Source organism: Oncorhynchus kisutch, linkage group LG22 (genome assembly GCF_002021735.2).
Source record: "Oncorhynchus kisutch isolate 150728-3 linkage group LG22, Okis_V2, whole genome shotgun sequence".
NCBI classification, from domain to species: Eukaryota; Metazoa; Chordata; class Actinopteri; order Salmoniformes; family Salmonidae; genus Oncorhynchus; species Oncorhynchus kisutch.
The window spans coordinates 51586383-51597932 of NC_034195.2; the positions used below are offsets into that span (position 1 = coordinate 51586383).

General features: G+C 50.0%; 1 protein-coding gene across 1 annotated transcript in view; it reads left to right on the plus strand.

Moving 5' to 3' along the window:
• LOC109875729 (1-phosphatidylinositol 4,5-bisphosphate phosphodiesterase zeta-1-like) overlaps nucleotides 1-7433 on the plus strand; it is a 45167-nt gene extending 37734 nt beyond the window's left edge. Inside the window, exons 8-10 of the mRNA XM_031801915.1 lie at nucleotides 913-1039; nucleotides 6254-6400; nucleotides 7268-7433. Coding sequence (XP_031657775.1) covers nucleotides 913-1039; nucleotides 6254-6400; nucleotides 7268-7350 — 357 coding nt within the window. The 3' untranslated portion in view covers nucleotides 7351-7433. The remainder of the gene's footprint in view (nucleotides 1-912; nucleotides 1040-6253; nucleotides 6401-7267) is intronic.
• Nucleotides 7434-11550: the final 4117 nt, after the last annotated feature.

Below are 11550 nucleotides of genomic sequence, written 5' to 3' on the forward strand. Positions count from 1 at the left end.
CTGTCTGTCTGTCTACCACCTGTCTGTCTGTCTGTCTACCACCTGTCTGTCTGTCTACCACTTGTCTGTCTGTCTGTCTACCACCTGTCTGTCTGTCTGTCTACCACCTGTCTGTTTGTCTACCACCTGTCTGTCTGTGTCTACCACCTGTCTGTCTGTCTGTCTGTCTACCACCTGTCTGTCTGTCTGTCTGTCTGTCTGTCTACCACCTGTCTGTCTGTCTACCACCTGTCTGTCTGTCTGTCTGTCTGTCTGTCTGTCTGTCTGTCTGTCTACCACCTGCCTGTCTCTGTCTACCACCTGTCTGTCTGTCTACCACCTGTCTGTCTGTCTCTGTCTGTCTACCACATGTCTGTCTGTCTACCACCTGTCTGTCTGTCTCTGTCTACCACCCGTCTGTCTGTCTGTCTACCACCCGTCTGTCTGTCTGTCTACCACCCATCTGTCTGTCTGTCTACCACCCATCTGTCTGTCTGTCTACCACCCATCTGTCTGTCTGTCTGTCTGTCTGTCTGTCTGTCTGTCTGTCTGTCTCTTTCTACCACCTGTCTGTCTCTGTCTGTCCACCACCTGTCTGTCTGTCTGTCTGTCTACCACCTGTCTGTCTCTGTCTGTCTACCACATGTCTGTCTGTCTACCACCTGTCTGTCTGTCTGTCTGTCTGTCTGTCTGTCTGTCTGTCTGTCTGTCTGTCTGTCTGTCTGTCTGTCTGTCTGTCTGTCTGTCTGTCTGTCTACCACCTGTCTGTCTGTCTGTATGTATGTCTGTCTTACGCCATGGCATGCTGGGTTCAACCGTCTCTGGGTTCACAGAGACAGAATTAATGTAAGGTGTTCAGAGGGAAAAACACTAACAGCGCATGTCTCTGTCTCTGTCCCTGTCCCTGTCTCTGTCCCTGTCCCTTGTGTGAAGGTTATCAGTGGCTCCAACCTGCCTGTTCCGCGGAGCGGCAAGGCCCTGGACCCCTTCGTACGCGTGGAGATCCACAGTGTCCACTCAGACTCCTGCAGGAGACACACAGATACTGTCAGACACAACTGTGAGTTCTCCAAGCGACTGTCCCACTGATTCAATAGTGGGGCAGTCACCCTTTTTAAAGGCAATGTTTCCTTGTTCGTAGAAACCGCATTCACGGTAAACATAAGTCAGATCAATCGGAAATTACCTTTAAAATGTCCATTGCGCTGTGACGCGGATCTCCCGCGGTCCGGATTGAATCTACTTAATGGTAACCGAGCAACTGTGTGTTCTGAAGCATAGATAGAGACGGGTACACATGAGAGGCACCGCGAATCAGACGTGGTTAGATTGGGGTGTGCGTGAGTCCTGTTACAAAGGCATGAACAAACACGACGGTGAAGCAAACAAAACTAGAGTATGTGAAGGAACCTATGACAGTCAATGTCTGGGAAAGACAGTCAATGTCTGGGAAAGATAGTCAATGTCTGGAAATAGACAGTCAATGTCTGGAAATAGACAGTCAATGTCTGGAAATAGACAGTCAATGCCTGGAAATAGACAGTCAATGCCTGAAAATAGACAGTCAATGTCTGGGAATAGACAGTCAATGTCTGGAAATAGACAGTCAATGTCAGGAAAAGATAGTCAATGTCTGGAAATAGACAGTCAATGTCTGGAAATAGACAGTCAATGCCTGGAAATAGACAGTCAATGTCTGGAAATAGACAGTCAATGCCTGGAAATAGACAGTCAATGCCTGGAAATAGACAGTCAATGTCTGGAAATAGATAGTCAATGCCTGGAAATAGACAGTCAATGCCTGGAAATAGACAGTCAATGCCTGGAAATAGACAGTCAATGCCTGGAAATAGACAGTCAATGCCTGGAAATAGACAGTCAATGCCTGGAAATAGACAGTCAATGCCTGGAAATAGACAGTCAATGTCTGGAAAAGACAGCCAATGTCTGGAAAAGACAGCCAATGTCTGGAAATAGACAGTCAATGTCTGGAAATAGACAGTCAATGTCTGGAAATAGACAGCCAATGTCTGGAAATAGACAGCCAATGTCTGGAAATAGACAGTCAATGCCTGGAAAAGACAGCCAATGTCTGGAAAAGACAGTCAATGCCTGGAAATAGACAGTCAATGTCTGGAAATAGACAGTCAATGTCTGGAAATAGACAGTCAATGTCTGGAAATAGACAGTCGATGTCTGGAAATAGACAGTCAATGTCTGGAAATAGATAGTCAATGCCTGGAAATAGACAGTCAATGCCTGGAAATAGACAGTCAATGTCTGGAAATAGATAGTCAATGTCTGGAAATAGACAGTCAATGTCTGGAAATAGACAGTCAATGTCTGGAAATAGACAGTCAATGTCTGGAAATAGACAGTCAATGTCTGGAAATAGACAGTCAATGTCTGGAAATAGACAGTCAGTGTCTGGAAAGACGGTTGATGTCTGAAAGAAGACAGTCAGTGTCTGAAAGAAGACAGTCAGTGTCTGGAAAGACAGTCGATGTCGGGAAAAGACAGTGAGTGTCTGGAAAGACGGTTGATGTCTGAAAGAAGACAGTCAGTGTCTGAAAGAAGACAGTCCGTGTCTGAAAGAAGACAGTCCGTGTCTGAAAGAAGACAGTCAGTGTCTGGAAAGACAGTCGATGTCGGGAAAAGACAGTCAGTGTCTGGAAAGACGGTTGATGTCTGGAAAAAGACAGTCAATGTCTGGAAGAAAAAACGGGCTCAACCTACAAAGTCTCAGAGTGATACAGTGTACAGAGGAGCAGACTAGCTGTGATCTCAAAGTACTGTTTGAGTCTAGAGTCAGAACCCATACTCATAGAGACCAGTCTCCTGCCCTAGGAAACCACTTTATAAAACTTTAATTCTTCTCCCCGTGAATCCAATTCCCGGGCCGACAGCTCTTGGGCTTCCGAGGGCGAAATGTGCTGATGAGCTAGCCTCTTCAAAAGGCACAGTGTGGGTCCCAAATTGCACTCTTTCCCCTATGTAGTCCACTGCTTTTGACCAGGGTCCAGGTAGTGCACTTTAGGCTATAGGGTGTGATTTGGGATGCACACTGTCTGGTTTGCCTTTAGAGAAGTAGAGGGCTCATCCTTTAACTACAGTAGGCTACACTAGACCTCAGAAAGAACACAGAGGACAGAGAGACACGAGCCCTCAGAAAGAACACAGAGGACAGAGAGACACGAGCCCTCAGAAAGAACACAGAGGACAGAGAGACACGAGACCTCAGAAAGAACACAGAGGACAGAGAGACACGAGACCTCAGAAAGAACACAGAGGACAGAGAGACACGAGACCTCAGAAAGAACACAGAGGACAGAGAGACACGAGTCCTCAGAAAGAACACAGAGGACAGAGAGACACGAGACCTCAGAAAGAACACAGAGGACAGAGAGACACGAGCCCTCAGAAAGAACACAGAGGACAGAGAGACACGAGCCCTCAGAAAGAACAGAGGACAGAGAGACACGAGCCCTCAGAAAGAACACAGAGGACAGAGAGACACGAGCCCTCAGAAAGAACACATAGGACAGAGAGACACTAGACCTCAGAAAGAACACAGAGGACAGAGAGACACGAGCCCTCAGAAAGAACACAGAGGACAGAGAGACACTAGACCTCAGAAAGAACACAGAGGACAGAGAGACACGAGCCCTCAGAAAGAACACAGAGGACAGAGAGACACTAGACCTCAGAAAGAACACAGAGGACAGAGAGACACGAGCCCTCAGAAAGAACACAGAGGACAGAGAGACACGAGCCCTCAGAAAGAACACAGAGGACAGAGAGACACTAGACCTCAGAAAGAACACAGAGGACAGAGAGACACGAGACCTCAGAAAGAACACAGAGGACAGAGAGACACTAGTCCTCAGAAAGAACACAGAGGACAGAGAGACACGAGACCTCAGAAAGAACACAGAGGACAGAGAGACACGAGCCCTCAGAAAGAACACAGAGGACAGAGAGACACGAGCCCTCAGAAAGAACACAGAGGACAGAGAGACACGAGCCCTCAGAAAGAACACAGAGGACAGAGAGACACGAGCCCTCAGAAAGAACACAGAGGACAGAGAGACACGAGCCCTCAGAAAGAACACAGAGGACAGAGAGACACTAGACCTCAGAAAGAACACAGAGGACAGAGAGACACTAGACCTCAGAAAGAACACAGAGGACAGAGAGACACGAGCCCTCAGAAAGAACACAGAGGACAGAGAGACTCGATACTGTATATCAGACAGAGGGAGGACAGGGTCCACTAGAGAGGAGAGGACAGGGTCCACTAGAGAGGAGAGGACAGGGTCCACTAGAGAGGAGAGGACAGGGTCCACTAGAGAGGAGAGGACAGGGTCCACTAGAGAGGAGAGGACAGGGTCCACTAGAGAGGAGAGGACAGGGTCCACTAGAGAGGAGAGGACAGGGTCCACTAGAGAGGAGAGGACAGGGTCCACTAGAGAGGAGAGGACAGGCTGCACTCACTAGAGAGGAGAGAGGACAGGCTGCACTCACTAGAGAGGACAGGGTCCACTCACTAGAGAGGACAGGGTCCACTCACTAGAGAGGAGAGAGGACAGGCTGGACTCACTAGAGAGGAGAGGACAGGGTCCACTCACTAGAGAGGAGAGGACAGGGTCCACTCACTAGAGAGGAGAGAGGACAGGCTGCACTCACTAGAGAGGACAGGCTGCACTCACTAGAGAGGAGAGAGGACAGGCTGGACTCACTAGAGAGGAGAGGACAGGGTCCACTCACTAGAGAGGAGAGAGGACAGGCTGCACTCACTAGAGAGGACAGGCTGCACTCACTAGAGAGGAGAGAGGACAGGCTGGACTCACTAGAGAGGAGAGGACAGGGTCCACTCACTAGAGAGGAGAGATGACAGGCTGTACTCACTAGAGAGGAGAGGACAGGCTGCACTCACTAGAGAGGAGAGAGGACAGGCTGCACTCACTAGAGAGGAAAGGACAGGGTCCATTCACTAGAGAGGAGAGAGGACAGGCTGTACTCACTAGAGAGGAAAGGACAGGGTCCATTCACTAGAGAGGAGAGAGGACAGGCTGCTCTCACTAGAGAGGGGAAAGAAAAGAGAGCCAAGCGAGGACACTAGACATATACACTATACCTACAGTGCAGTAATGTCATTTGTGACTTAGATTTTTGCTACTGGAGACTGTATAAAAAGTTGTATTTGGATATTCAAGAATATCACTTATATACAGGTCAATGTGGACCATTTCATTAACAGCTTGTGAAACATTTCCATAATTTGAAGTCTGGGTTTACAATAACATGTGTTTCTGTCTGTTTTAAAACATCCCTTCGAAAAAAAAACCAGGACATGTCTCATTCAATCTCCTCTGTCTGCTTTCATCTACCCTCAGCGATAATCAACTCATGAACGGAGTGTTAAAGACGCAACTCAAGAGTCTAATTGTTTCTTGATAGCATCAGATATAGTCGCACCTTAACTCGGTTCACAGGGCCCTGCTTTGACCAGGGCCCACATAGAGCTCTGGTCTAAAGTAGTGCACTATATAGGGAATAGGGTTCTATAGGGCTCTGGTCTAAAGTAGTTCACTATATATAGGGAATAGGGTTCTACAAGGCCCTTGTCTAAAGTTGTGCACTATATAGGGAATAGGGTTCTATAAGGCCCTTGTCTAAAGTTGTGCACTATATAGGGAATAGGGTTCTATAGGGCTCTGGTCTAAAGTAGTTCACTATATATAGGGAATAGGGTTCTATAGGGCTCTGGTCTAAAGTAGTGCACTATATATAGGGAATAGGGTTCTACAAGGCCCTTGTCTAAAGTAGTGCACTATATATAGGGAATAGGGTTCTACAGGGCCCTGGTCTAAAGTAGTGCACTATATAGGGAATAGGGTTCTACAAGGCCCTTGTCTAGAGTAGTTCACTATAAAGGGAATATGGTTCTATAGGGCTCTGGTCTAAAGTAGTTCACTATATATAGGGAATAGGGTGCCATATCGTACCCTAGGTTGTTTTGATAGTCATTATTCTATGGAGGCGTTTACATCCCCTGGCCACGTATCACCCTTCATTTGGACCTAGTGTGTTCTAAAGCCCGAGCACTTCCTAGATGTAAACGAACAGTGATTCAGCTTATCTAGAACACATCACCCAGACATGGACTGCTAGGTGGAGACAAGAGGGAGAGAGTTCACCTATTCATAGGGGCTTTGAGTGGATGGGGGGGTTTGAGGGTGGAAATAGTAACTGTTCTGGCTCCCTCCCACAGCTCTGAGCCCTCGTTGGGACTCGGCCATGAACTTCACCATCTCTGTCCCTGACCTCAGCCTCATCCGCTTCACTGTAAGAGACCAGACAGGACTCACCTCTGAGTTTATAGGACAGTACACCATCCCCTTCATCAGTATGAAGAAAGGTGAGAGGTGGAGGAAGAGGAGAGAGAGGGAGGGAGAGGAAGAGAAAGAGGGGGAGGATGAGGAGAGAGAGGGAGGGGGAGGATGATTGTTAGTGAGGGACGAAGAGGGGAAGAGAGGAAGGATAAGGAGAGAGAGGGAGGAAGAGGGTTAGCGAGGGAGGGGGAGGAAGAGATGGATTGGGAGGAAGAGGGTTAGCGAGGGAGGGGGAGGGTTAGAGAGGGAGGGGGAAGAAGAGATGGATGGGGAGGAAGAGGGTTAGCGAGGGAGGGGGAGGGTTAGAGGGAGGAAGAGGGTTAGCAAGGGAGGGGGAGGAAGAGAGTTAGCGAGGGAAGAAGAGGGTTAGCGAGGGAGGAAGAGGGTTAGCGAGGGAGGGAAAGGAAGAGATGGATGGGGAGGAAGAGGGTTAGCGAGGGAGGAAGAGGGTTAGCGAGGGAGGGGAGGGAAGAAATGGATGGGGAGGAAGAGGGTTAGCGAGGGAAGAAGAGGGTTAGCGAGGGAGGAAGAGGGTTAGCGAGGGAGGAAGAGGGTTAGCGAGGGAGGGGAAGGAAGAGATGGATGGGGAGGAAGAGGGTTAGCGAGGGAGGGAAAGAAAGAGATGGATGGGGAGGAAGAGGGTTAGCGAGGGAGGAAGAGGGTTAGCGAGGGAGGGGAAGGAAGAGATGGATGGGGAGGAAGAGGGTTAGCGAGGGAGAGGGGTAAAGAGAGAGAACACACAGTCATGAGTGATTGACATAATCAGGCCTGAACAGTGACATGGACTGTGTTCCAATCCACAAGGATGCTTCCTTTCGAGGCAGGTAGGCAGCATCCTTTGTATTGAGACATCGTATCCATTAGTTGCCTGTGCTTGTATTCCATCTCTCCAGGGTATCGCTGGGTTCCTCTTCTGTCTAGAGAGGGCTATAGCCTGGATCCAGCTTCTCTCTTCATTTTCATCTGGTACTCCTAGCACCTCTCCATCGGATAACTTCTCCTTCTTAGAGCTTCTCCTTCTCCAGGACCTAACCATTGCAGCTCAGCATGGATTCAGCATCTCTTTGTCTTCGTCTGGTACTTCTAGAAACCCCCTAGAAATCTTCCTAGGACGTCTGAATGTGTGGCATACCTAGAACCACTTCATTTCTCCATTACCCAGGCTCAGCATTGATAAAGGCCCTTTGCTAGTTCCAGGCAGCAGCAGCAGCAAGTAATTAAAAGTGGATTTAGGTACTGTATGATATAGATATCTGATTTATTGGCATTGAACAAGTCTGATATACAGTATTGTATTGAAACTAGCGGTATAGATCTAGTGATATAGATCAGCAGGACAATGGGACTGGGACTTTCTGAAGGCACTGTACAAAGTAAGGGTGTTTCAATTGTTGAAGTATTGACACATAGTGACTCGAAGGATTTCCTTTTCTGCATTCAACTCTGTGGATGAAGTCATGGTGGAGTTTAGGTACTTGGCAAGGGATGGGACAGGGACTGACTAAGGCTGGGGATGGGACAGGGACAGGGACTGACTAAGGCTGGGGATGGGACTGACTAAGGCTGGGGATGGGACAGGGACTGACTAAGGTTGGGGATGGGACTGACTAAGGCAAGGAATGGGACAGGGACTGACTAAGGCTGGGGATGGGACTGACTAAGGCAAGGGATGGGACAGGGACTGACGAAGGCAAGGGATGGGCCAGGGACTGACTAAGGCTGGGGATGGGACTGACTAAGGCTGGGGATGGGACTGACTAAGGCTGGGGATGGGACTGGGACTGACTAAGGCTGGGGATGGGACTGACTAAGGCTGGGGATGGGACTGGGACTGACTAAGGCTGGGGATGGGACTGGGACTGACTAAGGCTGGGACTGACTAAGGCTGGGGATGGGAATGACTAAGGCAAGGGATGGGATTGGGACTGACGAAGGCAAGGGATGGGACAGGGACTGACTAAGGCTGGGGATGGGACTGACTAAGGCAAGGGATGGGACTGGGACTGACGAAGGCAAGGGATGGGACAGGGACTGACTAAGGCTGGGGATGGGACTGACTAAGGCAAGGGATGGGACAGGGACTGACGAAGGCAAGGGATGGGCCAGGGACTGACTAAGGCTGGGGATGGGACTGACTAAGGCTGGGGATGGGACTGACTAAGGCTGGGGATGGAACTGGGACTGACTAAGGCTGGGGATGGGACTGGGACTGACTAAGGCTGGGACTGACTAAGGCTGGGGATGGGAATGACTAAGGCAAGGGATGGGACTGGGACTGACGAAGGCAAGGGATGGGACAGGGACTGACTAAGGCTGGGGATGGGCCAGGGACTGACTAAGGCTGGGGATGGGACTGACTAAGGCTGGGGATGGGACTGACTAAGGCTGGGGATGGGACTGGGACTGGGACTGACTAAGGCTGGGGATGGGACTGGGACTGACTAAGGCTGGGACTGACTAAGGCTGGGGATGGGAATGACTAAGGCTGGGGGTGTGACTGGGACTGACTAAGGCTGGGGATGGGACAGACTAAGGCTGGGGATGGGACTGACTAAGGCTGGGGATGGGACTGACTAAGGCTGGGGATGGGACTGGGACTGACTAAGGCTGGGGATGGGACTGACTAAGGCTGGGGATGGGACTGGGACTGACTAAGGCTGGGGATGGGACTGGGACTGACTAAGGCTGGGACTGACTAAGGCTGGGGATGGGAATGACTAAGGCAAGGGATGGGATTGGGACTGACGAAGGCAAGGGATGGGACAGGGACTGACTAAGGCTGGGGATGGGACTGACTAAGGCAAGGGATGGGACTGGGACTGACGAAGGCAAGGGATGGGACAGGGACTGACTAAGGCTGGGGATGGGACTGACTAAGGCAAGGGATGGGACAGGGACTGACGAAGGCAAGGGATGGGCCAGGGACTGACTAAGGCTGGGGATGGGACTGACTAAGGCTGGGGATGGGACTGACTAAGGCTGGGGATGGAACTGGGACTGACTAAGGCTGGGGATGGGACTGGGACTGACTAAGGCTGGGACTGACTAAGGCTGGGGATGGGAATGACTAAGGCAAGGGATGGGACTGGGACTGACGAAGGCAAGGGATGGGACAGGGACTGACTAAGGCTGGGGATGGGCCAGGGACTGACTAAGGCTGGGGATGGGACTGACTAAGGCTGGGGATGGGACTGACTAAGGCTGGGGATGGGACTGGGACTGGGACTGACTAAGGCTGGGGATGGGACTGGGACTGACTAAGGCTGGGACTGACTAAGGCTGGGGATGGGAATGACTAAGGCTGGGGGTGTGACTGGGACTGACTAAGGCTGGGGATGGGACAGACTAAGGCTGGGGATGGGACTGGGACTGACTAAGGCTGGGGATGGGACTGACTAAGGCTGGGACAGGGACTGACTAAGGCTGGGGGTGTGACTGGGACTGACCAAGGCTGGGGATGGGACTGGGACTGACTAAGGCTGGGGGTGGGACTGGGGCTGACTAAGGCTGGGGATGGGACTGACTAAGGCTGGGGATGGGACTGAGACTAAGGCTGGGGATGGGACTGACTAAGGCTGGGACTGGGACTGACTAAGGCTGGGGATAAGACTGACTAAGGCTGGGGATTAGACTGACTAAGGCTGGGGATTAGACTGACTAAGGCTGGGGATTAGACTGACTAAGGCTGGGGATGGGACAGGGACTGACTAAGGCTGGGGATTGGACTGACTAAGGCTGGGGATTGGACTGACTAAGGCTGGGGATTGGACTGACTAAGGCTGGGGATGGGACTGACTAAGGCTGGGGATGGGACTGGGACTGACTAAGGCTGGGAAGGAGAGAAGGCTGGATGGGACTGGGACTGACTAAGGCTGGGAAGGAGAGAAGGCTGGATGGGACTGGGACTGACTGAGCCTGGGGATGGGAGGGAGGGAAGGCTGGATGGGAGGGAGGGAAGGCTGGATGGGAGGGAGGGAAGGCTGGATGGAGAATAAAGTAGAATACTCTATTACAGACATGACAATCAACCGCTTACAAGGGTGGAAAATCATGTAACAAAAACATTCAAAACTTTCATGATTTACAATACTTTACAAGGAACCAATGTGCTACAGTTCTATAATAGAATCACCCCGGGACTGAAGGGATTGTCTTAAGACCAATGTGCTACAGTTCTAACAATAGAATCACCCCGGGACTGAAGGGATTATCTTAAGACCAATGTGCTACAGTTCTATAATAGAATCACCCCGGGACTGAAGGGATTGTCTTAAGACCAATGTGCTACAGTTCTAACAATAGAATCACCCCGGGACTGAAGGGATTGTCTTAAGACCAATGTGCTACAGTTCTAACAATAGAATCACCCTGGGACTGAAGGGATTGTCTTAAGACCAATGTGCTACAGTTCTATCAATAGAATCACCCCGGGACTGAAGGGATTGTCTTAAGACCAATGTGCTACAGTTCTAACAATAGAATCACCCCGGGACTGAAGGGATTGTCTTAAGACCAATGTGCTACAGTTCTAACAATAGAATCACCCCGGGACTGAAGGGATTGTCTTAAGACCAATGTGCTACAGTTCTAACAATAGAATCACCCCGGGACTGAAGGGATTGTCTTAAGACCAATGTGCTACAGTTCTAACAATAGAATCACCCCGGGACTGAAGGGATTGTCTTAAGACCAATGTGCTACAGTTCTAACAATAGAATCACCCCGGGACTGAAGGGATTGTCTTAAGACCAATGTGCTACAGTTCTATAATAGAATCACCCCGGGACTGAAGGGATTGTCTTAAGACCAATGTGCTACAGTTCTAACAATAGAATCACCCCGGGACTGAAGGGATTGTCTTAAGACCAATGTGCTACAGTTCTAACAATAGAATCACCCCGGGACTGAAGGGATTGTCTTAAGACCAATGTGCTACAGTTCTAACAATAGAATCACCCCGGGACTGAAGGGATTGTCTTAAGACCAATGTGCTACAGTTCTAACAATAGAATCACCCCGGGACTGAAGGGATTGTCTTAAGACCAATGTGACTGTCTCAGAGTTAAGATAAAAATAACACACAACACACATTGAAAGGGCTAGCAGCAGCTGCCACAGTTTAATAGTTAAAAAGACCAAACCCTTGAGAAAGGCCCTGTGATATAAAAAACATTTC